The sequence below is a fragment of the Myiozetetes cayanensis genome, unplaced genomic scaffold (genome assembly GCF_022539395.1).
Source record: "Myiozetetes cayanensis isolate MyiCay16 unplaced genomic scaffold, myiCay2020 scf4, whole genome shotgun sequence".
Classification (NCBI taxonomy): domain Eukaryota; kingdom Metazoa; phylum Chordata; class Aves; order Passeriformes; family Tyrannidae; genus Myiozetetes; species Myiozetetes cayanensis.
In genome coordinates this window covers 59,446,955-59,474,099 of record NW_026087631.1, presented here as the reverse complement: position 1 = coordinate 59,474,099, position 27,145 = coordinate 59,446,955, and the positions used below count along the sequence as shown (strand labels likewise).

The 27,145-nt window shown below is 38.9% G+C and overlaps 1 protein-coding gene across 1 annotated transcript; it reads left to right on the top strand.

Moving 5' to 3' along the window:
• The first annotated feature begins 1,697 nt into the window (after positions 1-1,697).
• C7 (complement C7) lies at positions 1,698-25,188 on the top strand. Its single transcript, XM_050328715.1, has 18 exons — positions 1,698-1,889; positions 2,182-2,237; positions 2,782-2,857; positions 3,799-3,940; positions 4,733-4,874; positions 5,685-5,823; positions 6,478-6,600; positions 7,717-7,960; positions 8,605-8,718; positions 9,137-9,303; positions 10,310-10,538; positions 11,117-11,288; positions 11,659-11,746; positions 13,031-13,163; positions 13,961-14,152; positions 16,615-16,711; positions 21,499-21,683; positions 23,546-25,188. Exons 1-18 carry the CDS (start codon positions 1,884-1,886, stop codon positions 23,731-23,733), a joined length of 2,493 nt encoding a protein of 830 aa, XP_050184672.1. The 5' UTR covers positions 1,698-1,883; the 3' UTR covers positions 23,734-25,188.
• Positions 25,189-27,145: the final 1,957 nt, after the last annotated feature.

Below are 27,145 nucleotides of genomic sequence, written 5' to 3'. Positions count from 1 at the left end.
CCTGGGAAATGGAAAAAGAATCAGCCATTCACAATCCCACTGTTGTAGAGGAGACTGAACATCCACGCACTGCAAATCAATGCAGTGCCATGGGACCTCTGGACTTGCAGTCCAAGGAGCAACACAAGTCCAGCTCTGACCTTCCTCTGTTTTGCATATTTTTGTTCCATTTCTTTGCTTTTGTTACTGCTGAAGCCAGGATCAATAAAAAAGCAGGATCCTTTTTGCAAATGAAAGCAGATAAAATTGCTAGGTTGAAGTACCTGAGAATGTGTACTAAAAGAACTATTATACAGCATCTACCCGAACAGCATTTTTGTCTTGGTGAAATACTTTTTGCAGGAAGACATTCCATCAGTATAAGCTCATTTAAATATGACACCCCTTACTATTAATGATTTGGCTTCCTGTTAATTAAGACCAGACCCCTGCCACCACATATACTTTCTTTGCTAGCTCTATTTATATTTATTTGCCTGTTTTGTTTGGGACAGTAAATCTTTGTCTTGAGGGTTATTATAGCTAATAGTACACTTACAGAAAGTGAATTTGCTATCTAAGCCATTAAAACAGCTGACTGCAAGATCAAGTCATATATCTGGAGAGATAAAATATTCTTTGGAGTTTCTGTGTTCTGGGACAGCTATTAAAGGTCTGAATTTGATTTTAATAATTTCCTTCATAGGCAAATGACCACTGTCAGTGCTGGACAAATCACACAAATTAATCATAAACTAAATAGGAGGATGATGATTTTGATGAAAAGAAATAAAATACCTACTGAAGTGATGGCAGTGTATGAATTACATAATTAAAAGAGTTTCATAGTTAGTAAACCTGAAAAGTCACAAAGACAGGCTCTGGTTTATCTAAATTGGCTCTGAGGAGTGGACATAGCCATCCCTCACATGAATGGAGTAGTGTGACCCAAGTCTAGACATCTCCTTAGAAAAAGCAGACCATGTCAACAGAGTCCAGGGCTTAAAAATCACCATGTAGTATGCTGTGACATGAAGCATTTCGTTTTCTGAGGACTGTGCAAGCAGTTCAAAATTGGTGTGGTATCTGAGATCTAGTTTATGAAGAGTTTTCACATAGGAGTGCTACTTTTCCATGAGGGTTTTATCTGAGCTACACTAGAATAAATTAGTGTAGATTTCCCTAGCAGTAGCATTTGCTTAATGTTACTGCAATGGGTCAGCTCTGGAAAATGAAACAAATCAAAACTGAAAATAAGAGGGCATGGCAGGATGAGGAAAGAGAAAATTAAGTACTCTTCTTATGTATGACGATCCCCACAAAAATCAGGCAGAACCAGGACAGAATTGACCAAAACTTGCATTCAGATCCATAAGCTGACTTTCAGTGTTAAAACTGATACAAAAAAATCAGCATGACATCAGTGGAGAATGAAGATTTGTGATTAGCAACATCAGCCTTACCTAGAGCAGCTCTTCCTACTGAAGCTGTAAACTCAGCTGTGGTGTAGTGTGCATGGCCTGGAATCTCTGAAAAATCTTGTTCAGAGGAAAGAAACTGTGAGAGAGAAGATAAGGAAAAGATGATTGTTCTTCCAGTAAGTGCTTCTCGCAATTTTCTGCCAGCTCTAGTCGATACATCCAAGACTTGATTTATATGTCTTAAAAACACTGAGCAGCTCCCAAGGCAGACTTCGTCCCTAGAGAGGTCTGGATGGGTTAAGGTTAAAATTCCTTGGCAATATTCAACTCTTTTAGGGAAAGAAAAGCAGAAGAGCAAGGCAGAGTAAGAAGACATGAACAGCAACAGACAGACTGACTGACTCCTTTGGCTGGTGAATTGAGAATGCTAGAAGTGCATTTTCCCTGGTAATTGCTGTATATCTGAGTAGATACTCATCTACCATGAAGGTAAGACAGTTACTTACCTAATTTGTACTGATGAAGTGAATATGTCAAATGCAATGACATATGATTTTATATGCAGAAATAGCTGAAAAGGTAATTGGACAGCACTGCAAGAAATAACAAAATTAAAAAACAAAAGCTTGCACAACACAGCTGAGAAAATAATCATGAACTTCTCTAATTTTTTAGCTGATTAGTGTAAAAATTGCAGAAACCTTGAAGAGCTGTATGAGCTAAAACAGGGGGGAAGAGCAGAAAATCAAACTAAGTTTGCTTTTACTTCTCTTTTTTTCAGGTGTTGGGGATTTTTGTGTTGCTGGAAGTTTCAGGCTTCTTTCCCATTTTTTCCAGGTGAATATTTATTTAATGAACTACATGCTGAAGGCTAAGCATGTGTGATTAAGGTACATCACATGAGGCAGGGCTTAAAAAGGTCTTCAGATATATTTCCTGGGAGAAATGCACGCTTTTTGGTATCACCACTGCCACAGCCATCAGTGGCACAAACAGCCCCTGTCGACTCCGTGCTCATCTCCGGGTGGGGACTGCCCTCTCCCTGATTTACAATGTGAAGCTGGTCTTTGAAGCTTGCTTTATAGTTGCACAAACTCATTGCTGATCTTTAGGCTGAGTGAATGTGTCTAGTTTCTTTTTCTGAGTGACCAGAAAACCCAGGCTGGGACTGATTTCATTCTTACACATGAAAAGCAAATCCAAGTGATTTCATAGAAAGCCTGATCATAACCCGAATTGTTACTGAAGGTCTGATTTACTGTTTAGGAAAGTTTTGCGCTTGTGCTTATGGATGGAAATCACTGATGATTTTCCTCTCTCCTTTTCTTTTTCTTTTTTTTTTTTTTTTTTTTTTAATTCAAAAAAACCCCTGCTGGAACAGCCGTTCTCCTCCAGTCCATTGCCGCTGGAATTCTTTTGGCCCTTGGTCCGAGTGCAATGGCTGTACTCAAAAGCAGGTATAAATGGACACATCCTTTCTATACTCATAACCTCATAAGCATATGTGCTTTTTTCCTGGTAATTAAGTAGCTACTCTATCTTTAAAACCCCAAATCAGGTGTCAGACAAAAGCCACAGCAAAATGAGAAGGATGAAGAGCAGAGAACTCAGAAGATAAATTCTTAGTCTATTCGCAGAATGTTCCCTTTCAAAGCGATGGTGTTCATGTTGTAATATAATTTGTGCTCTTTTTATTTTGGTGATGGCTTCAAAAAAGCTCAGCTGAACTGCTTGGTAAACACAGATATTTGTCCACTGATTCTGGTTTGTAACAAATTTCACTGATTTTTCATTAGTGGTATCATGTCTCAAGGGAAAAAAACTTGGTTGTGAAGTGTTACCCTTGATGAAACTAAGCTGATGATTTTTACACGGAAATTCTATTGATGTACCAGAGACTTGCTTTTGATTTTCCTTTTCATCTACTTTGATGTTGCATCAATTAAGGATGGATTAGTCAAAATTAAACATGTGCCATGAGACAGTACTTTTTTTAGAAACAAAAAGTAGCCCACTTGATGTTAGATTTTACTATCTTCCTTAAAGGTATTGTTTACTTTGAAAAACTTTAATAACAAATTCATATCAGGCATGATTGGTCCTATTAAGAATGTAAAAAAACCCAGAAATTTCTTAGCAGCTTTCTCTTGTCTTCAGTTACATATTACATTTTTCAACAAACCAAACCAAGCGAAAGACCTTATAGATAAAGGAGTTGTCTTTCTATTAAATTGAGGGGGTTTTACCATATTATGGGAAGAGCAGGTATGGTTGTTCTCAGAAAAAAAACTGAATATCTAATTTCCTTACAGCAGCAGTGTGGTAGGATTGTCTTGACACCAGCAAACTATTCCTGCTTTCTAGTTGGATTTTCTAAAATCTCTTGATTTGCGTTCAGGTTCGGAGACGGACGGTAGCAGTTTATGGCCAGTATGGTGGAAACCCATGCTCTGGGGATGCCTTTGAAACAAGACCATGCACCCCTACAAGGGGATGCCCAACAGAGGATGGCTGTGGTGATCGGTTTAGGTGTTTCTCAGGTACCATCCAAGATCTTTTTCACCATTTTCTAGTCATGAAGTTAAGAAGAAAACCTTGCTATCTTTGAACTTTATTAAATGGGCAATGTCTTTTTCAGAACTCTTGATCTACAGATGAATTTGATTTAGGTAGATGTTTCCTTTTTTCCTAGCGTTAACTATGCATGGGTTTAATTTCATCTGGAGCATTGCAGAGCGTTGCAGATAATATGTCGTAGCCCTGGGTACCCTCTTTAATTCATTCTTCCTTACTTATTTGCCCCAGAGAACAGTCTTTTTCATTATGAGAAGGTAGTTACGGAGTGCATTCTTAGATGTGATTGTTTGAAACTGTTCTATGCTATATCCAAGTATCTTGGAATCACCTGGAAACTAATACTTTGTAGAACAGTCATTGTATCCAAGCCGCTTCAATTACCTTCACAGAAGGGCCCATTATCTCAGTAGGTAGACACTTATTACAGAGGACCATAATAAACATGTTTGGGTGCTACCAGAGAGATAATCACAGTTAATCATAAGTGATAGTGTCAAAGGGTGAAAACTTAGGAAATAAATCTGGAAGACAACTGTCATAAGCCTCAAATGGCTGTGGTTCCCTCAAGTGTGCTATATACTATTTATTTAAATCTACATTTATTGTTGTTTCACAAGCCCTTGTGGGCACAGACTGTTGATTGTGGGAGTGAACATGCTAATTAATGTAATAGATAAATAGGACTTCTGCTTTGATTTTAGGTGATCTATTTTTAAACTAGCAAACATTTCTTACCCGTTCATGTTCTGATTTAGGCCAGTGCATCAGCAGATCCCTTGTGTGCAATGGTGATCAGGACTGTGAGGAAGATGGTGCAGATGAAGATCGATGTGAAGAGAAGAAAACTGTATGTGATATTGACAAAACACCTCCAAATTCAGAACTCACAGGAACAGGGTAATGTTCTGTGCCAGGCTCAGTATTACTACTGCCAAATACACTTACATTATGATGTGTTTACAAGCTCTGGGTGTACAGATAGACTGGCTGGGCTTATGGTAAAACATACCATATGCAAAAGTGTTCAGTACAGCTGCCTCCCTCATGCCAGTGGCTCAGCATAGCCAGAATGTACAGGTCTTTTGATCTGAAGCACAGAATAAAGCTTTTAATCTTTCGTTCCTGTTATTGAAAAACAGCTTTTAAGATACAAAATTAAATTTCTACAAATAGCTTGTGATCTGCTTCATGGAAAAAATGAGGCATCAGTGCTCATTTTTTTATTCATTGCTGTTGCATTTAGCACTCTAGATCCATATGGATTTCTGTTTATACATCCCATCTGCAACTTAGTAAAATAATTATCTTAAGTTTCTTTGATGTTGTTATATCACTTTTTATGCAGTATACTTCAGATATAATAAAAACACCCACATTTTGGGATGGATGCCCTGCTGTTTTCATGTTACAGTAATTGCTCCAACAATAAAATTTAAAACCAGTTGAGATAGATGTGAATGCCTTAATGTTAAGGCATAATGAAATCTCTTTATTTTTCTTGACAAATCAAGACCAACATTTCACTTTCAATATTATAACATGCTATCCAGACTGCAGTTCTGCATGTATAGAAGTCTACCAGGTGATAACCCCTTTTCTTGGGTAAAAGATCTTACTTTGCAGATCCAGATCCATCATTCGGTTATAATGGCTTAGTAATTTTTTCCTCTCTGTCTTAATGACCTTTCATATTTTTTCTTCTTGTAGCTTTGATGCTCTTACTGGTGAGACCAAGGGAAGAGTAATTCACACAAAAAGCTTTGGAGGGCAATGCAGAAGGGTCTTTAGTGGCGATAGCAGAGAATACTACAGGCTGAGTGAAAGTGTTCTTGCTTATTCTTTCCAGGTATGTTTCCCTTAAGCACAGCTTTGTATTTACAGTCATGATTAAAACTGGGAAAATGATGCAAAGCTTGCAGGGGCCCTTGGCAGATGTGTTCCCTAAACACAGCTCTACAACACCTATTCCCTCTCTGCAGTTGCTTATTATTTTGAAATACAAATATGTCTTGCTAAAATAAAAGGAAAAAAATTAACCTTGATTTCTAAATCTCTAATTCTAAATCTCTAATAATCTAAATCTCTCACAGTTAGACTGAATGTAAAGCCATCGCCCTAGTAAAAGTAGTGCCTAAGAAATGTTTTGTGGGTGAAATGCAAGGCTTTGGGGTGCTTTGTGTAAATCTTTTAGATATACTTTGTTTGAAGTCACTGTCTCAGAGATTCGGTTTGTCTCACATTTATCAAAAGCATGCCAAACAACCTTGAGTGTACTTTATTTCATAATGTAAATACTTAATATCCCCACATTAACATCCATATATACAGATGAATACTTTTCCAATAGTGTTCAGTACTTTTTATGAAATCTAAAATGGATTCAACCTAGAAAATACATAAGCTTTTTTTGCATCAGTAAGGACTTGCTCTACTCTTTATGTTATCATTTTAAAATCCTGTATGAACCTATTCATACAGACTTCTATCTTTCACCTTCTAGGTCAAAGTTCAGAATGATTTCAGTTACGAGTTTTTCAACAGCACCTGGTCTTATAAGAAACAGACAGAGAGGTATGAAAACTCAAATAGATTCACTCAGTCATGGAATGACAGCCTGCAAAAGGTATGTATAAGTTGCCACTGTGGCTTAGTATTTTGCATAAACATTTTCATCATTTTTTGTGTGTTTTTATACTGAGATACAAATATTTATTTTATGCAGACATTTTTGGCACAAAGTGCATGACATTAAATATCCCATAAAACCTATTTGATAGTAATTTATTTATTTACTAGCTGTTTTCCTGACTATTTTAGGGAGACAAACTTTGACTTATTTTGGCTTCTTCAGATAATTGATTCATCTTTTCCATTTATACTGGTGATTTAGTGCCTTTTTTTTTTTTTTTTTTTTTTTTGGTCAGTACCTTGGAGCAAAAAAATAGCAATAATTCTCTGATTAATGTTAATTTACTTTACATTTGCCATTTCTAGAACTCCATTTAGAGAGATAACTTTAACAGCCAGGAGGTCACAGTGCTTATCCTACCTTATTGCTTATCTTACCTTATCTAAGATGCCTTCATCTTATTTTAAAAGGAGATAAATAATTTGGGGTAACTCTCAATGATGAAGTATAACCTGTTTGTTATAGCAAATAAAATCAAGTAACAAGTGCATGTATTTTCTGGCCTCCCAGCAGACACTAACAATGGCATATTTTGAGACTCAGCCTAACAAAGTTCAAAAGCAACTTTGAGAGTTTGAAGTGAACAATATTGTCTAGGCATATAGGATTTTATAACTCAGAAGCATCCTCAAATTGCTTGGAGACCCTTACAAAAAAGAAAAAAAGGCTTATCTAGACAAAACAGGGTGCAAAGGACACCTCTCTACTGCCTCTGATTTGCTTTCAGACAAAGCTTGTTAACCTCCTACTACCAGGCTTCTGGTTCTGGAAGCCACTGTGAGCTTTGAAGAATGATACTTTCCTTTCATATTTGTCCTTATGCTAGTTTTCAAGTGCACATGAGGAAAAGAAAGATGTTGCAGCAAGTATAAATAAAAGTCCAATGATATTTTTTGACTTCAAGGTGTTCTTTTTGTATTGATTGTGTAGATGAGACATATCTGACAGCTATGTAAAGCTGTTGGTTAGTAGCCAAGACATGCCATCTCACAACTGGGAGCCACTCTGATAGTGACACAGAGCATAACTGATGCCTTTTCCTTCCCCCAGAGTAAGCAGCTGATGGTTATTGAGAACAGTGTGGAAGTTGCTCAGTTCATTAACAACCGCCCTGACTTCCTCACTCTTGCGGAGTCTTTCTGGAAGGAATTGTTCAACCTTCCAGTCATCTATGACTACAACATCTACCGAAGACTTATCGAACGTTTTGGGACTCATTTCTTACACTCTGGATCTCTAGGAGGACACTACAAAGTTATTTTCTATATGGATACTGACAAAATGAAATCAGAAGGTAGAGTACTAGAATACAAGTTGCAGGAAACAAAGCCAGTTGTCAAGAATAAAAATTTATTTGTATGTATTCCGGGCTAATACTTAAAATCAAGTAAAAGAGTTCTACAAGTCACCACATTCTCTTCATGAGCAAAAGAAAGAAGACTAAAAACAGGGCTCAAACCACAACACTTAGTTCTAGATCCATATCTCTGACCTGCTCTGGATAGCAAATATTTGATAGTCAGTGGAGGAACTCATCAGGCTAAGCTTCAATTCTAGTGCCACCATAAATTTCAAACAATATTAGAATTTGAAAGTCACTTGGAGATGAAAGTTGGGTAAAACTGTGTAAAAAAGAATAAATTACAAACAGAGCAAGCACCAGAGTGACATTTCTGATGGTAATCAGTGTGGAACAGTGCTGTAGGATTAAGGACTGCTGAGAAAATAAATAAACTTTTTCCAGATATACCTCCTATCTCTCAGCCTCCATCTGTAGGCTTTAGCAATGTGTGGGTCTTCCTACAGCACACGCATGCTTGTTAGTTGCCTTCTAATTTAGGTATAGTACTTCACGACCCCTCCAGCCAATGTGAAACTCAGAAATTAATCCAACACACTTCCTGTGTACAGTACTGTTAATGGATGGATTATCTGCAGGTATGAGCATAACGAACTTCCAGGAGTGTGTTACATCAGGATGGAATGCATTCTTTGTGAGAAAGAAGAAAGTGGAATGCACCAAACTGGATGAATTACTACAGTCTTCTTCAGGTAAATGTTAAATGGTGACTCATGCAGTTGCTATGTGTCCAACCTTTATCTCATCCTAAATAGCTGTCAAAATGAGGAGCAGGTATTGATAACTTTGTTGAATTTTGTCCTACCACGCTGAACCCAGACACCAAGTGCCCAGTTTAAAAGGCTCTCCAGCGCTCATCAATTATTGCTAATGCTTTCCCAGAAACAGCACTTTTCTGGACACCCAAAGTCAGGGCTGCCAAGACACTTACAAAAACAGATACTTATGTATTATCAATGTAGAAGCTCTTGATCCAGGGACAGGTGGTTGAACTGCACTAGTGAGTCCTTTCACTACTTGCCAGCATAGTTTTTGTGTGTAATGTTTCTATTTTCATTTGTAAATATAGCAATGCTGATACTGTCTGCATTTCCTATCCTGAATCTATAGGAAGCAGTGGTAATAAGATTAAAGGAGACCCTTACATAGAAGGAGGAAGCCCAGGTGCTGTTGCTGGCCTTAGTTATCTAGAGCTGAATAATCCTGCTGGGAACAGTCGGAGCTACACCTTGTGGGCTGCATCAGTGACAGACTATCCCAGAGTAATTAAAAAAAAGGTAAGGCTATTTTCCCGCAGCAGAGGTGAGCAGATGGAATTACCTTGAGGGGAGAAATTATTAAGGTACAGCTGGGGATTAATCAGGCTGTGGTCTACACATTTTGTTTTCAGATCACTTTGTAAAAAAGAAAAGTTTTCAGGAAGAAAATGCCATGAAGCTACTATGATCAGCTGCATTACAAATCTAAGTCCACAGGCAGGTCAATACCTATAATCTTACCAGCCTTCAGTGACTTTAGTGGAGTTCTGGTTAGGAATAGAGGGCGACCCTATTGGAAAAAGCCCAGATTTGAGATAGCCTCTTTCCTGAAATGCATATTGGCAGGTCTATGTGGCTTCTGCTTCACTTGCCAACTTCTGTGTATCGTTTTATCCCTCCTCCTTCAGTCCGCATTCAGAAGTTTAGAATAACTGGAGATTTTGCAAGTAAGACACTTCATAGCTGGGTGTGACCATATTCACTGTGACCTTGTTTACATCCATTTTGGGAACTGCTCACATGCTGAAGAATGGTATAAACCCAAAGTATTTCTGTCAAGAAGTTTTCAGCTAAATGTAAAAGCACATAATATAAAATAGGCAATGGAAATGCAAAATATTTTCAATTATGGTTACCTTTTATCACTGTTCAGTGAAATACCATAGTGGATTGTTCAAATGTCCAGTTTTTTTATGCTAGGAACAGCTGGGTGAGAATCCAGGTTGCTGTACACTGGTGGTCTGTGTTACACTTTCATCTCAATCATATCCTCATAGTTCAAATATGTTTATACATGACTGATCTACCAATAGCTTTAAAGGATTGGTGTTAAGCTGGGCTAACTTTTCAGAAAAAGACTAATATTAAAGACTAACTTAAGATTTTATCTAGTCAGCAAATTAAAGCATCTAATGTGCTAACTCCCATGTGCAGGAGCATATGTCACAAATTATTTTCTATGCTTATAAAGCCTTATATCCCAATCATAACTATTTAAATTTACATGTTTCTCTACTCTGTGTAGCTAACACCATTATATGAGCTCGTAAAGGAAGTGCCCTGCTCCTCAGTCAAAAAGCATTACCTAAAACAAGCAATTGAAGAATATATGGCTGAAAATGATCCCTGCAAATGTCAGCCTTGCCAGAATGGTGGTGAACCAGCTGTGGAAGGAACACAGTGTGTGTGTTACTGCAAACCTTACACCTTTGGAGCAGCTTGTGAGCTGGGAACTCTCGTGCAAGATCAGCCAGGTCAGCACTCTTTAAATTTGTGAGAGTTTAGAAGAAACAAACTGTCCTCCTGCTTCCAGAGTCTGCCTATCCCACTGCACACCCATGCAGTGCCTGCTTGGGTTAGGTATCACTGCAGACGTACAGCATGGAGAGGGCCATGTCAAGCCTTTGTTTAACATGTTTAAACAGTACTTACCAAAGAGCTGGTTTTATTATTAATGTTAGATACAGTGGACAATGCTAACTACTCAATGTTACCATCTATAATTAAGTACATGTCTTGAATTACCGAGTATCAATACCTTCACAAATTTTTGCTTTTTAATTTTGTAATTAGCTCTAGCTGATAGCTGGGTTTGTGTTCTCTCAGAGAGTGATAATATATAGCCTTTGTGGAATTATACTTACGTAAATGGCAAGTTGGGGAAAGATGGAAGATTAGATCATTGCAATCTGGAATTCCCTGTAAGGACACAGTTGGGACCATCACTAGCTTTGAAAAGCCTGTGCCTTTAAATCACTCACAGAGAGTGCTTTAAAGAGAGAGTGGTTTAAATAGAGTGGTTTAATGTGAAATATTCCCGAATGTTTCATAGGTGTTATTGATGGACATTGGAGCTGCTGGTCATCTTGGAGTCCTTGCTCTGGGGGAAGGAAATCGAGGAGTCGAACCTGCAACAACCCCTCCCCACGTGGGGGTGGGAAGACCTGCATAGGAGAGCAGAGTGAAAGCAGACCGTGTGAAGATGAAGAGTTGCAGCATCTTCGGTAAGCAATAAAAAACATTTGGAGCACAACTTCAGAACGATTTAAAAATTTATTTCAGAAGGGTGCATAAGCTATTGAATTCAGGAAGAAGATCACTTACTGAGCTTTACTATTTAAGTTGAGAGAAAATGAAATTCAAAAGCTATGAATCCAATACCAGGTAAGACTAGAAAATGGGGTAAAAGCCAGTAAACTTGACAGCATACTATTTACCACTCTCTTGGATAGCCTGGAAGTGCCTGATTTAAATATAATTGTGATGAAAATGTAAGGATAATAGTCTTGAAAACAGGCTTCACTGAGAAGTGTAGCATTTTGAAAGATAAGAAGACTAAATTTAAACTAAACTGTGCTTTTGTTTGCTTCATAGCTTGATTGAACCACACTGTTTTGATTTATCCAGAACTCCTACAGAATTCTGTTCACCTCCTCCTCCCTTGGAAAATGGATTTGTTCAAGTAAGTTATTTCTGTTGCTCTGTTATCTGTCCCATCCCTATCTGTAATGCCTTTACTACAGTAAAGAAGATGTTAATTTGCAAATTTTTATTTTTCTTGTTAAGTTTAGTGTCAGAGCTACTATATAGCAGCTCGTGCAGCATTTTTGCTGGCTGAAGTTTACATGAAATATCCCAAACTTCACGCTAAAAATAAAATAAATCCAAAAAAGCCCACCCCCAAAACCAGAACAAAATTCTTGCTTTCCTACATAATAGTACCTAAAGAGAAAAGTCCTTCAACATATATATTTAGTAAAAGTTTTCTGAGCTGCATGGATTACATATAAAATCACAGGAAATTAGAGAACATTAGAGAAAAAACACAGAGAAAGTAAACTGCCCATGGTCATCCAACAAAAAAACCATAACAAAATTATAAATAGATTTTAGGAATCTTCACTCTGTAAATCAGCATTCTACTTTCTTGTTCCTCGGTGAAACTGATCTGGCAAGGTACTTGGCTAGCTGTAACTTGGGCCTATTTGAAAAAGCAGACTAAATTCCTCCCCTGGAGGAATGGATTATGCCTTCTCCATGTTATCAGGCTTTCAAAATTCTCCTTGCTCAATACATAGATGAAAGGATTAGTTCAAAATCCATTGGTTGCCTCTACACAACTGCTAGCTGAGGCAAGATCCAAAATTTTGCATTCCCTCTTTTTCTAGTGGTGTGGGGTTTGTTTTTTGTTTTGTTTTGTTTTGTTTTTGGTAAAAAGTTTTGGTAAAAGTTGTCTTTTTGGTAAAAGTTGTCTCCTACATTGATATTTTTGGTTCACAAACAGAAGGTGCAATTCATGGAGTAGCCTCAATTTTTCATAAGATCTCTCCTTAGAAGTCAATGGGATATGAAATGAGAAAAAATCTGTATCTTCCAGTCCCTCATATTAACTTTTTGAAATGACAACATGCCATTCTAAGAATTAGTAAAGCCATTATCTCTCTGCTGATCTCCCTCTAGCCCAAGGTTGTCCAAGGTCTTATCTTGCCCTGATAACAGCCATATTTGCAGTCAGTTTATACATCATCAGGAGAGCACTGTTCCATACCCCTTCTGTTCACGTTTACTGACTATTGTTAACCAGGATTGCCCCCAATATTCCAGATGATCTCATCAGTGCATTGTAGAGAAGCATTGTTACTTCTCACTGTCTTCAGCCACTCCATCCCAGAATCAAAGAGAGTTCAGTGCTACTGGTAGTTCTAATATTGTATATCTGAAATTTCACCTGTTTGTTTTCTTTCAGAATGTTGAAAACTTTTACCCTGTTGGGAAAAGCATTGTTTATGCTTGCAGACATGGATATTCTCTCGTTGGTGATCCTGTTGCTAAGTGTGGCAGTAGTTTACAATGGCAAGTTGGAAACAGATATTGCCAGAGTATGTCTAAATGATTCTTGTTTTGAAACACAATTCCATTTCTGAATTCCAGTGAAACATCTCGTAACATCTGCTTTCCAGCGACAGTAGGGGGAAAGTACACACCCTCACTTCCCAGTTCCCTAGTCACAATCAGGTCTAAATTGACTTTTATTGTGAATCCAGATATTGTAGTACTGAATGAGAAACACACTCATGAAGTCTGGTTTTAAGAAAGGTTGGAAGTGATGGAGACTAAATACCAGTCCGGGAATTCCTTCCTGTAGAAACGCTTTGTTGCTATATGCAAGTCCTATAGCTGTATGCAAGAACCATGGGAATTTTCAGCACTGTGTTTCAACAGCATCCTTTTCTCCTTCCAAGCAGGACTGACTGTCCACAAATGCTAGTCCACACTGTTTAAAGTGTGTACCTCTTTGTGTATCAGTACATGGCCTCCCGGGGTCCTGTACGTATGACCTCTCTCTACAGGGTTGTTACTCCCTATTATGAACCCTCAACAGAAACATGGGTCCTAAGGGCAGAGAAGCCCTCATAAAGCTAGGCTGCACCTCCAGGCAGCAGGAGAAGATACTGCCACTATGTCTTTAGTATTGCATGTTTGGCAGGTGTGATGAGTTAATATCCTACACTAGTGTGATTGATATGTTTCAACAGGAAAATCAGCCAATCTCACCATTCAATTTGTTAAGGAATTTAAGAGAAGATAAAATACATGGCTGCTTTATAAAATACATGGAGAAGATAAAATATATCCACTGATTCACTGTGGTTATCTTGAATGCTTCAATCCATAGAAACCGCTTGTCTCCTGCCTGACCTGGAGGGGGGTTTGCAAGGAGAGCCATGGAAAGCTGTGTATGAGATTGGTGAGAGAATAACTCTGTCCTGCCAACACAGCATGCACTTAGAAGGGGCACACTCCATTTTGTGTGAGCCCAATCTCAAGTGGTCTCCTGACGTGAAGACTATCCAGTGCAAGAAGCCAGGTAAGCCATTGCAGTCCTGCAAGTACAGTGCAGGAGTTTCTTTCCTGGACCAGCTATGTAGCTGAGGTACAGACAGAGCTATTGCTGATATAGTGATAAAAAAAGCCACCAACAGGAAGCACAGAAAGCATGAGTGTGTGTTTTCTGTGGTCTATTCAAACAAGATGCTTTAAGGCAATTCATATGAGGTTTCCTTATGTCTTTTTGCTTCACACTCCCCCTACTGCTATCACATATTGTCACTGACAACATTTTAAGAGATTGCCTGGGACATCTATGCTGACTATCCTGACACCCAAGTATGCTTCACTTTCCACCCATGCTGTATAAAACCACCACTACATGAACTGCGCCTTAGAGTTTTTCCACGTGGAAACTGTTCAGTACACCACAGCCTCTCATGACAGAGAAGGACAGGGCTGGGTGACTGCTTGTGCTCATCTGACAGTCATACAGTTGATATGAAGTAAACATCCAGGAACTGGAAGAAATGGGAAAATACTTCTTTAAGTTCATGGTGAGTGCTGTGTAAGCTCTGGGTTGACATGGGCAGACACTACGAGAAAGGGAATTGGGCTACAGCATTCCGAAGCATTCAGAATTCAAAAGTATTCTGTCAAAGTATTTGTCTTTTCCAACTGTGGGAGACAGACAAGAATTTCTCTTGAGCACTGCTGTAGTGCTGATCAGTCACACAGGGGCACCCAAGCAACTTGCTGCTTCAAGCCAGTAACAACTTCACCTGAGGTCCCAGATGCTCCTGTATTCTCCTGGGGACAACAATCACTGCTGCAGAAGAGTAGTCTTGTCCTACATTTCTTGTCTGTCTTGTCCTTATCAACCAACTGCTACCTGAGGTTGCCTCACCTGCAGGAAGAGGAAGGTGACAGTCAGGCTTAGACCTCAAAAGACAACAGTCCTGTGAGATTCCTGGTGTAAGTCATCTGCCACTGTGTCATAACCACATTCACAGGAAGCGTAGGGATTTCATAGCTGTACGTAAACGACTCACTGCTGCTAAAATCCCAGAGCAGCAATGCTGAAGTGCTGTTGCCAATTACTTAGGCTAAGCCTCTGTGATTTTAACTTGGTTTTTTTGTGTGTTTGGGATTTTTTTTTGTTGGTTTGGTTTGGTTTGGTTTTTTTTGGTTTGGTTTGGTTTGGTTTTTTGTTGGTTGGTTTGTTTGGGGGTTTTGGTGGTTTGGTTTTGTTTTGGGTTTTGTTTGTTTGCTTTTCTTTTGTTTTGTTGTTATTTTGTTCCATCACATTCTCAAATTCCAGAAATAATTAGAAAGTTTTAAATGCTTTCACTTTTAGAAACAGCTTGTGCCTCACTGTATGGGAGCATTATATTAGTCCAAAAGTTTTTTAAAAAAGGACTACAATTGGATTGGAAACCCAAGGAATTTTAGTTAAAACCACAGGAAATATGAGATAAGAAGGGTAAAAATTACCCACAGATATAGTGGCATAGATATGTTTGGATGGGAGTATTTAGTCAGCAAGTGTCAGCAACCATCAACCACACAACCAGCAACCCCAGGGATGAAGAAAATGCAGTGATTTTTGGTGAAAATTTTCCCCTCTTCAGAAAGACAGAGTTAGGCCTGATGTCTATATTGCAGTGCACTGCAACTCTTTTTTTCCCTTCTTCTTTGGTGATTTCTGTCCATCTGTTTTGCTTAGCCAGTCTTAATCTGTAAGGGAGATTTTTTTTTTTTTTTTTTTGAAAGGCAACAACATTCTGGAGTACTAAAGTTTCATACTAACAGACACATAATCTAAAACACGAATCAGGATAAAACATCCTCAGAAATTGTGTCCATATGGATTTAGCAAAGATTTGCTGTTACTTGCTACAGAAACCTCCAGAGAAATGTTTAGCAAAGTTTGGAATACAAATGTGTGCTTAAAGAATGGAACATCTGCAATGATGAAAATTCCCCAAGAATTACTATTGCTTTTATTTTTAAAATTAGCACAGATTGAGGGTTAATGATGGAACTTGTAGTTTTCATTACTATCAGTGTATAAAGATACTAGGGTCCACATTTCTACAGGGGACTTTCTACAGGGGACAACAGTGAAGTCAGTAACTCTGAAACCTAATGACAAAGCCATTTCCATCTGTGATTCAGCAGCGCTAAATTTAAAAGAAACAAATAGCTACAGCAGAAATTAGATGAACGTTTAAGCTTGAACACAGTACCTGTCTCTTTCCATCTGACTTGTGACCCATAGATAAATTACTGCACAGTAACTTTGCAAAGTGTATTGTATCTTTTTAGTGGTGTTGATTCCTTCCACACAGTAGATACTTTTAATGAAATGTAGAATGTGACTTTATGTCATGATTGTATAATTCAGTGCCTGCTAAACTCAGCTGATAATTTCAGAGCAGACCTTTAGCAGCCTTTGTTTTTCTGACCCTTAATATCACTGTTTGTGTTCTTCTACTTCAGTGCCCACTGTGAAACCAGAAGTGACAGAGCCTAAATGTCAGCCATGGGAGAAGGTATATCAGTCGCAATGTGTGTGCAAAATGCCCTATGAGTGTGGGTAAGTTCAGGCTCAATTTTGCAATCACATTTCCACTTTATTCAAGATCAATTACAGTTCTTAAGTCTTCAGTCCATAACAGAGGAGAAAGCTTTACTCATTTGAGAAGGAGGCATTGTACTTTGCTTTACAGCTCAATCAGTGTCCTATTCATCACTTACCTTCCCTGTCAGAACTGTCAGTGGGCTTTAGTACTGATGGAATTTGGTTTGATCACAAAAGGTGAAGGGATAATTTCACTTTATCTATGAAATAGAAGGAAAAAGATAAAATTACATTTTCAGGATTTAGAAGATGGAGTAAAACTTAAAACAGACGCCCTTGGGACATAAATATCAAACCTATAAGCTAGTGAAATAAAGTAGATTTCTTTTCGCTGCTGAGAGACTGTGGAGTTATGAAAGGCACAGTAATCTAATTTCATCTCACATTTATAGAGCAGTTTTCATAGACCAATCTCGTCACCTTTCCTGACTTCATGACTTGCAGATTGGGGTTTATTGTTTCCTGTTTGATCTAAGCCTATATTCTGCAATAAACAATGCAGAAGAAATAATGTAAGGAAGTTACATCACCTGGCACTGATGGTCAGATGTGCCAAAGAGCTCAGCACTCCAGCATCTGGGTTGGCTTACATAGACTGGATGATCTCTCCTGTAAAGTCATCACAAAGAATGTGAGCGCTAGATGAAACCTGGCCAGGTTTATGTGACAGCAGGAGCTGGAGCAGTTTGGAAACTCCAGGATAACAGACCAAATTTGTCTTATCCATGTGTAGTAGGAGGAAGAAACTTTGAAGACACCTTAAGTGATTTCAAGGTAGCAGAACTTTCAGAGGAGCATATGTACTTTTCTTCAGCCACATAGACTGGGAGTGCCCTGTGTGGTGACTTTGATTTAAGCCAAAATTAGCACTCTTTGCACATCTCAAAATTAGTGACCTTATTTCAGATGCAGATGTGATCCACTGGGCAGATCCCAAGGGTCTGAAGCCATTACCAGATTTGCAATAACTCTGCTATCTAACTATTTCTGTCCTTAAACACCTAAATATTTTATATAATCTGGTCCCGCTCTTTTTCTCTCAATACTTATTTAAATAAGGCAACAATCTTTGTTGATTTATGGATGTGTTGAGGTTAGTTAGAATATAAGGGGAATCACAATGCTAGGGAAGACCATGGGTGGAGTCATAGTAACCTTAGAAGTTAAATGAATTACATTTAGTTATTTGTTGAAGCTTCATTTATAATTAATCTACTACTTGCCTGTTTGTCTTTTTTATAATTATGTTCAAAATAGCAAGAAGATAGATAACAGTCATTCCTGTTACCTGATGCCATCTTTTCACTGTCTTGAAATAACATATCTAATTATAGAAAGATAAATCATCAGCTGTCAAAGCAGAATAATCTTCCAACCCATTAAGGCTGTAGGAGTAAGGCATGTAAGCAGATCTTGGTCCTTCCTCAGAGAGCAGAAGTAACTTGCTTTGCTGTGGCAGTGACTTTCAGCAGCAGCCTCTTCTCTGAAGAGAGCTGGGAACAAGAAGAGTTCATGTGGGAACTCAGGAACACCATGGCTTTCTCCATCCTATCAATTTCCAAAACACTGCCCAGGACAGCACAAGAACGCCAGAACAGGCTAGTGAGGTGTAATTTGTCCCTGTGGTATGGTGCCTTAGTTTAGATCAGTTCTCATCAGTTAGAGCAAGGGAATAATCTCTGGCACCAGAGGTGCTAAATCACTAAAGCAGCTCCTGGTAGACCTCTGGCAAGAGCCAATTCCTGGATAATTCCCAGGCCCAGCACAGGCGTTACTGGGGTCAGAGACCACTCTGGTCTGATGCAGTCCCCATCTTCTGGGAGCAGAGAGAGCATGGACACCGGCTACTATGTGTGAACTGTCCCTAGCAAAAGGAAGGTGTCAGAGAACAGCTGGTGGAACCATACAGGCAGAACCTCAATCTCCAGGACCTGAGAATTATCTCCACAGTGAAATATGAGATTTGATAATTTTTAAGTACTGTCTCCTCTTTTTTCCGCCAAATTTATTTGCATAGTGTCTCTGTCTCTCCTGAGAGTTCTTGGCCTGTGGTATATTAAAACTTAGTGTCTTGAATATAATTTTAGGAAGTTAATATCATTCACTGCATGATGAATTTTTTGCTTCACCAAAAGTTTCCTGCTTCTCATTGTAGGTGAAAGGGAGAAGGTATTTGTGGACTTCAGATATTATTTACTTTCTCACAATATGAAATATTAGTGAAATGTTTTTATTATCCTAGCCTTCTTCTTCAGGTAAAAATATTACATTTCTCACATTCACTTTACAAGGATTATTCCTTGTCTGTAATAATTTTATTGCACTGTTGTGGTTCTCCCAGCCCTGGGAAATATCCTTTCTCAGCAATGAGTGCAAATTATTAATTTCTCTTCTGAGTGCAGATTCTTCATTCTTTTTCTTATGCATCTGAATGTGTTGATGCTCACTGGCTTTCTCCTGGTTGACCCAGCTATAGCAAATATTTAAAGAACTCTCAAGACAGTTTCAGTCATTGTACTCTAGTGAGAGTTTGGCAACACAGTCCATGAACTCCTGGATTCATAGTTCAGCAGCTGGGTAAATCATCTCCCTTTCTTCTTTTGGGTGTTGCTAAAGTGGTGCAAAGCAGGCAGATTTGTGCAAAGGTCTGGTCTTAATATTTTCAGATAAATTAAGCTGCCTTGTGTACGAGGTTTTGACCTTAAAACTCAGATACTGAGATTTATCACTCGGGCAAGGAAAGAAAGCGTCTGAAAAATTTTAAATATAACGAACAACTTAATTACAAATTAGTTGCTTTCCCTGGAACAAATTTTCTTCTCCCAAATTTAAGACTACATTTAAAGATGGAGTTTTTCTTATACCTCTGTCTGTAAAGATAATTCTCATATGAATCAGTGCTCCACTAACTCAGAGGCTGTGCAGCCACACGAGCAAACAGTATAATGCATACAACTGCATCTGCTTCCTTTATCAGCTGCTTGGTGCTACGTATCCTTTGGGCTGTCCTGTTGCAGTGCCTCAGAATAAAAGGGTTAACCTCATTCTTTGTGTTATCAAAAGAGCATTAAGGAAAATTTATGCAATAAACTTTATTAGTGATATAGTGGCTGGTATTTTGACTACGCACAGCAGTTAAGGGACCTTTAGCAGCTGAGGATGCTAACTTAAGTGGGAGATGTAATATAGTTACTAAAAATATTTGGTCACAGGTAGGTGCATCAAAGTTTTCAGGCTCAACTAGTGAACTTCAAGATATATTTTAAATATCTTAAAGAGGCATTATGTTACAGATAGTTTAAAATTTCTATAAAGTGAGCTCTTCTAAGAGTTTTCAAATCACCTTTCAAAGAACCATTCCAAAAGCTTGGAGAAGGCTCTTTTCCTTAGTGTCTCAAAACCCACTTCCTAACTCACAGGGGGTGGAGAGGGGGAAGGGGGAGCAGAGCAATAGGAAGAAAAATCACCTTAACATTTGGCAAGCAAGTGAGCAAAGTTTGAGTCAAGACATTCTTACTAGATTTCCATCTTCCAAATTTTTCTTCCCTTCTCGAAGCAACCACTTTCACAGCGAGTTACCCTCCCCTTTCAGTCAGCTCATTAGGGTCACGTGTATGTACCTCATCAACCCCTCCTGCTACCAAACACCTGTTTAGCTAAGATTGGCCTTCAGAACTGACCTATAATACACTAAAAGTTTCTGTGAGAGTGTTTGTGAGCTCGAAATGAGGGCCTGTGCTGAAAAAAAGATGTCAGAGCTGAATTTCAAAGTTCTCCATCTACTAGGAGCATCTCTGCTCTCTGGTAGCCTGTGCTGCCCCTTACCCATGAGTGTAAAGTGCATCCAGAAGAGAACAGGCATTCCCTGAGCCAGACCATCGTTCTTTTGCTCACTCCACACAGATACCACTGATTACATTGAGAACAAGTGGAGAAGCTTGGGGTTTGAGATTAAAACACAGAAGTAATGGGAAAGTTTTTTTCCTCCCCTCCTACATTTAGAGCATGAACCACAAATGATGACAATTTCCTGGAACTGTTCCCAAAAAAAACACAGTTCAAGGTCATTCATGAATTATTATTGCCGCTTCTACACACTCATTTTTGTGGGTGTAAGATTACTATCCACACTTCAAGAAACACACCAGCGAGTTTCCTGGATAAATATTTTTAATGAATTTTTTGTGGTGATTCATGTGTATTTCCAGAAATTTCTTTGGTCTCTGATGGTGAATCATAAGATTTTATTTAGTAAAAGCTGTGGTTTCTAAAGGACAACAGCATGAAGATCTTCAAGTATATTGTAATGTCTTAAAATCAAGAAACACTTGTAAAATATTTTAATATTTGTGCATATTCATATATATCATTATACGTATGAAAATGTTTTCTATCTATGTACTAATGTTCCTGCTTATGTCATAATGTAGAGAATAATTGAGGTCTGAAGTATTTTTATCTGAAGTCTCTCTCTCACTGCTACTGAGGTCAATGGTAAATAGACAGTAATAACCCTGTCCTTTAGACAGGACAGACCTTGACCAAGGTGCAACGTGGAAAAGGAAGAAATCTGGATTGTTCACATGTCTATGTCTTTAGTTCCTTGCTGCAGTCTTAGGATGTACTTCAGTGAACAGGGAAACTGGAACTGGACTCTGAATATTTTCCATTCCCTCAGCTCTTTTTAAGAGATGGCAAGACAAAGCACATCTAAATAGTGCAATCTCTTCTTTTGTTTTCAGTCCTTCCCTGGACACCTGTGCTACAGATCAAAGAACCAAGAGAAACACAAGTTTAACTGTTTGCAAGATGCATGCCTTGGAGTGCACAGGCAGAAAATATTCTCTCACTAATGCAGAAAACTGCAAAATACCCTATGCAGCTGAAATACCTTGTGGATCATGCCGTTCATGGGAAAAATGCAATGGTAAGAGATTCTTCACAATTGTAAGTAAAATTGTTCATATGACCAAAATGAAGTCTTTATTCCCAGTCACACATTAGCAGATGGTCTGTCTTGGTGTGGCATCTCCAGTTCCTCCCAGAAGCACCATGCACTGCTAAGCTGGTTCAAACCATCAAGCCAGTGCTTAGTGCCCAAACATGGCAGGAATCTCCAACTATGGAAAACAAACCTTTGTTACAAATTGTAACAAAGAACACTATCTGCATAAATAGTGGCTATCTGACTCCTAGTCCCTGTTGAGTCAACATTTTGGTCCACTGGAAGTTTTGGGTGAAACCCTTGCCCTACTCTTTTTCATTGTTTCTACCTATGGGAGTCCTTACTGCCCACAGGAATAGTTAAACCTTTCCAGAAATTTGCCAAGCAGTCTCTCCATCAGTATCTTCTGGCAAGGACTTAAATGTCTTACTGCATGCTAGCTAGGAAAGCCAATTACTCTTGTTTGTACTTCACTGTCTATCCCCAGTTTCTCACATAGTGATCAAAGGTGAGCTCTCTTCCCTCAGACAAAATAGTTCCTGTCTTTTGTAACCTGTCTGTAGTGGAAGTTTTCAAATTCCCTGGTATATTTTCCCTGAGTGTCCTACGCTATGTTGCATTTAATGGAGGGTTGCCAGGAATGGGCAAGATGTAGAAATAACTTAAGGGCTTTAGAAGTGCCCAAGCTAGAGGCATGGTTATTGTTATAATTTCAAAATAAAAAGGATTACTTGATATGAGTTCATCTGTTTTGTCTAACAGTTATTATTTTTGACAGACAAAAATAATAACAAAAAAACCAAAGACAATCAAAGCTGGCTGAAGCTTCAGCAGAGACAAACATGAAACTGCATGTATGAAAATAAAGATACTAGTTGTAAGGATTTGCATGATCAGTTTGTTAGTGTCCAAGGACAAATCTCGCATCTTACATGTTATCTGAGCTCTGGAGTTGTAAATACATGAACCAGTTCAAGCAGTAACATAGAGAAATCTTTGAGTCCCCTTGAGCAAGCTTTTCCCACAAACATGATCAGCCTCTCAGAGTAGAGGAAGCCCCAGCAGTGCCCCTCTTGTTTCTACTTCTATTTTTTTCACGGAACCTGAGCGTTAGCTGATATTACTGGAAGGATTAGGGATTAGGTTAGGAAAAGAATTACAGAATTGTAGAAAGCTTTGGGTTGAAAAGGAACCTGTAAAGGCCACCTAATTCAAGCCCCTGGCAATCAGCCACAACATCTTCAACTAGACCAGATTCTTCAGAGCCCCATTCAACCTGGCCTTGAATGTTTCCAGGGATAGGACATCCACCATCTCTCTGGTCAATCTGATTTGGTGTTTCACTACCCTCATCCGAAAAAATTTCTTCCTAATATCTAGTCTGAATATGCCCTCTTTCAGATTAAAATCATATGCCCTTCTCCTACCACTGTAGGTCCTACTAACAGGTCTGTCCCTATCTTTCTTATAACCCCCCTTCAGATACTGGAAGCTGCTATAAGGTCTCCCAGGAGCCTTCTCTTCTCCAAGACAAGAACTCCAACTCTCTCAGCCTGTCTCCACAGGAGAGGTGCTCCAGCCCTCTGATAATTTTCATTTCTTCCTCTGAACCTGGTCCAACAGATCCATGTCTTCCTTGTGCTGAGCATCCTCCAGAAAATTTCTATCAGTCCTACAGTTTTGCTGGAAACGTTTTAGTCTGGGTTTTTTTGTTTGGTTGGTTTGGTTTTTTTGGTTGGTTGGTTGGTTGGTTTGGTTTTTTTGTTGTTGTTTTGTTTTTGTTTTTCTTTTTTTGATGACTTGAATGCTATCCTAAGTGTTTTTCCTCTGTGTTTTTTGTTTAGTGCAATCCAACAGCTGTGTTTGTGATGAAGATGGTCTGTGTGAGGATGGAGGCATCCAGGTCTGTGCTGAAGTGAGCGGCTTTGCTGGCCGTCAGACCATGACCGAGTGCGAGGTTGGGCAGCTCAGGTGCCAGGGCCAGACTGTCACCCTTGTCAGCATAAGGCCCTGTGACATGCAGAGTAAATAAGATATGATACATTTTATTTTGGTTATTGCCAGGGGATATCTCAAAATGTGTTGGCTCTTGGGCAGGACATACTTTGAACCTTGCTCTGCCAAATATAAGCTCTGCTGTGAAATCCGCTGCAGCTGATGAGATCGTGCATCTGGTCAGCTCTGAATCAAGGCCTGAGGCTCTTCATTAGACAGAGATGTACTTGCCACTACTGCTCACAACAGAGCTCTTGCTTAGGCACCAGCCTTAGCACTGGCAGGTTTACTTCACATTTCCATCAGGTTTTAAAAAATGTTGCAGAAGTGTAAGTGCCAAAGTAGCTATTATAGTGATGGATTACCATGTCTGACATGGTAAATCTGTTTTTTACTGAAGCCACACATATGCTTGCATTGAGTACATCTGTATCAGCAAAACATATAGACTAGGCTTTACGGAGCAGGAGGTATGATTCTTCTCTTTTAATAAAACAGTTTATTCCTACTGTGTGTTATTCAGTTGAACAAACAGTGTGCCCAGCACTGAACCTGTTGTTGAGCTTAAAGGTCAAAAGAGTGTGCATTAGAAGGAAAGCCACCTTAAAGCAATGAGAACACATCTATGCTTGCAACTTCTTGTGCACAGAACCACTTAATGAAAAATTGCCATTTTACATTGTCATTATCATGAGCTACACAGAGCACAGATAACTCAGTTGCGTCTGTCATATGCATTTATGTTTGTGCCAAGACCAGTTTCCTTACAGACCATTGCACAAAAACGCCTTCCACCAAGCAAAACTTTGTTTAAGACACCTGTTAGGGAAAACATATCTTCACAGCAATGGAGACATTCTGTATTCAGTCCCCTTGGAAATAACTTTGGACAGTCTTCAAAGACTGTTCCTGAATAAAAGAAGTCTCTTACACTCTTTCCTTACACAGCTAAGCATGCTCTCTGGTGTAGTCAGACAGTGACACCTTTGCTTACATACTACAAGGTCATTCATGAACCTATGCTGGCAGTCCCATCCCTTCTGACTGTTCGGGGATGCAAACAAAGACAAAGTGCTGGATAGCAATTGGGTGTTCAGGCAAGTGCAGTACTACCAGTAAGAAATATGCATGCTTTTAAAGCAATGGATGTTATTTCTTAATATCAATGAGATAGTAATATTAAACATCTCTCTTGGTTATCATGTTTCTACCAGTAGTTTCCTTGCATAATCCCTACCCTCAGCTGGAAAAGCTTTGCTTTGGGTGATGCTGACAATGAGGAGTAAGACAGAACAGGAACAGCATGCTTTTCCTTGGAGACTCTCTCTTGTGAGGGCAGCTGTGTTGAGGGAAGGTTGCCACCACACTAAATGAAAGGACCTTCTGACATTTATGCTGTCTGGAAAATAACTTTTTTTGTTTTAGCAAATAACAATTTTTTGTGAGTAATATACAGATGAAAACAAGTAGAATAAAATCCAAATAAATTTAATTGGCTGTTATCTCTTTATTATTTGCTCAGGAGTACCATTTTTGTAGAGCATTCAGATGTTTGCCACTTGATTACTCTCCAGTCACTTGTCCACAATTTCTAACCTATTTCTTGTGATTGTACCATGAGCCCACTGGATAGCAATAGCTTCTATAGCTGCTGAAGAAAAGAGAAAATAACTTGGAAATTTCATGACAGATAACACAGAAATAATAGTGACTTGGTGATTCATGTCTTCAAACATAGGGAAATGTAAAAAACCAGCAGAGAGCCTCAAGAAATGTTGAGAATTCCTGTTCCAAAAAAACAATAAGTTGCATGATAATCATCTCAATACATCATCAGAAACAGCTCTCCATGTCCATTAAATAAATTAGTCTGAGGTAACACAGACAAAATATTAATGAAGGCTGCATTTCAGATGCTGCATTCAGTCCCTGGCATCTCACTGTTTATCTGACCCATGTAAATCTTTTCAGGGATCCCTTTTCTCTCCTTTTTCTTTCTAATTACCCACTCCATCTTTTCCCCTACTGATTCTCAGCCCAGTCTGCTCCTTCTGCGTGGACACTTTTCCTCCTAGCTGCCTGACTGCAGGTGTCCAGGAACGATCTGCTCCCCTTTGTGCTGTGACACCACAGTCCTTTCCCTGCCTGACTTACAACTTCCCTGGCACATCAGGGCCATTTCAATTGAGGATATCTTACAGCATTTTAGAACAGATATGATGTATTTTTTTTTTTATTTTTTAACCAATCAGTTGATTGTCTGATGCTGCCTGGAAGGAAAAGTAAGGTGAATAGGTTGAACTTGTCTTCAAAGCGATGTAAGTGTGTATTGAAGGAAAACCAGGTTCTCATGTAAGAACAATGTCTGGGACAACAGTCTGTCCAGTCATACACCCATGCCCATGATATGCATGTCTGCTGGCCACACTTTGGTCCTTTCAGTACAGAAGCATCTCCAGTCACTTTGGTCCACCATACTGATATTAAACTAATAATGAACTGCAGGACGTTTTTTCTTGGTAAGAAAGCAAAATCAAATGGATTTGTGTTACGTGGGAGGAACAATGAAGGGACCATGGTTGCATGGAATCAAAATTACCTGGCAGAGAGTGGTAAACCCCTTTGTTTTACCTGAATTAAATAAACACATCCTTTTTTTTTGCATGCACATTTGCCTCATCACCATGTGTCAGGGTACTTGGAAGGAATTTTATATTAGATGACCTGAGATTTGGACAGCTGTGGAAGATTAAATTTAACTCAGATTGAGGTAAGGTAAACAGATCTAGATACAGAAAAACTTGTTTATTCCTACTGATAGGATCATCTGAGGCCAGTAACTTGGAAGATATCACAAACTGCTCAGTAAAAAGGCTTGCCTCATGCAGAGCAACAGGTTCAAGAACAGGAGAGTCTGTATCCCTAGTGGGCTTCTCATAGATCCTTGAGTTTATATCCTGAAATCCATGGACATCCACATGGAGCAGACTGCTGTGGTTCCCAAACCATTCCCTGATTTGTAGCGCTGGGCAAGAACTTCCCAGATGACAACAGATCAGCAGTTTGGTACCCTGATAAAAGCATAACATCACTATCTGAAAGAAAAATATTTTGAAGTAGAACATAACCTGAAAACATTAAAAAACTGTCAAAAAATAATATTTACAAGATATATTTTTCCCCTCCACTGAGAGGTCCCTTTTCTCTCCTGTTCTGTTAATGTCTTCTTTAGACAGCTTTGGCCAGTACACTTCCACTATTCCATCTCCTTTCTCATAGAGCTTATCTTGCTGTTTTTTGATTTGACAGTCATAACCTAAGGAATCATGCTTGAAACTTCTTTGGGGACAGATCTTTACACCTGATGATTTTGCCAATTGCTTCCAGTCTGGGAGCTGTTTCATCACTTCTTTGTGCTTTCTCTTTCCAGCCCCAACAGAATCTTACTC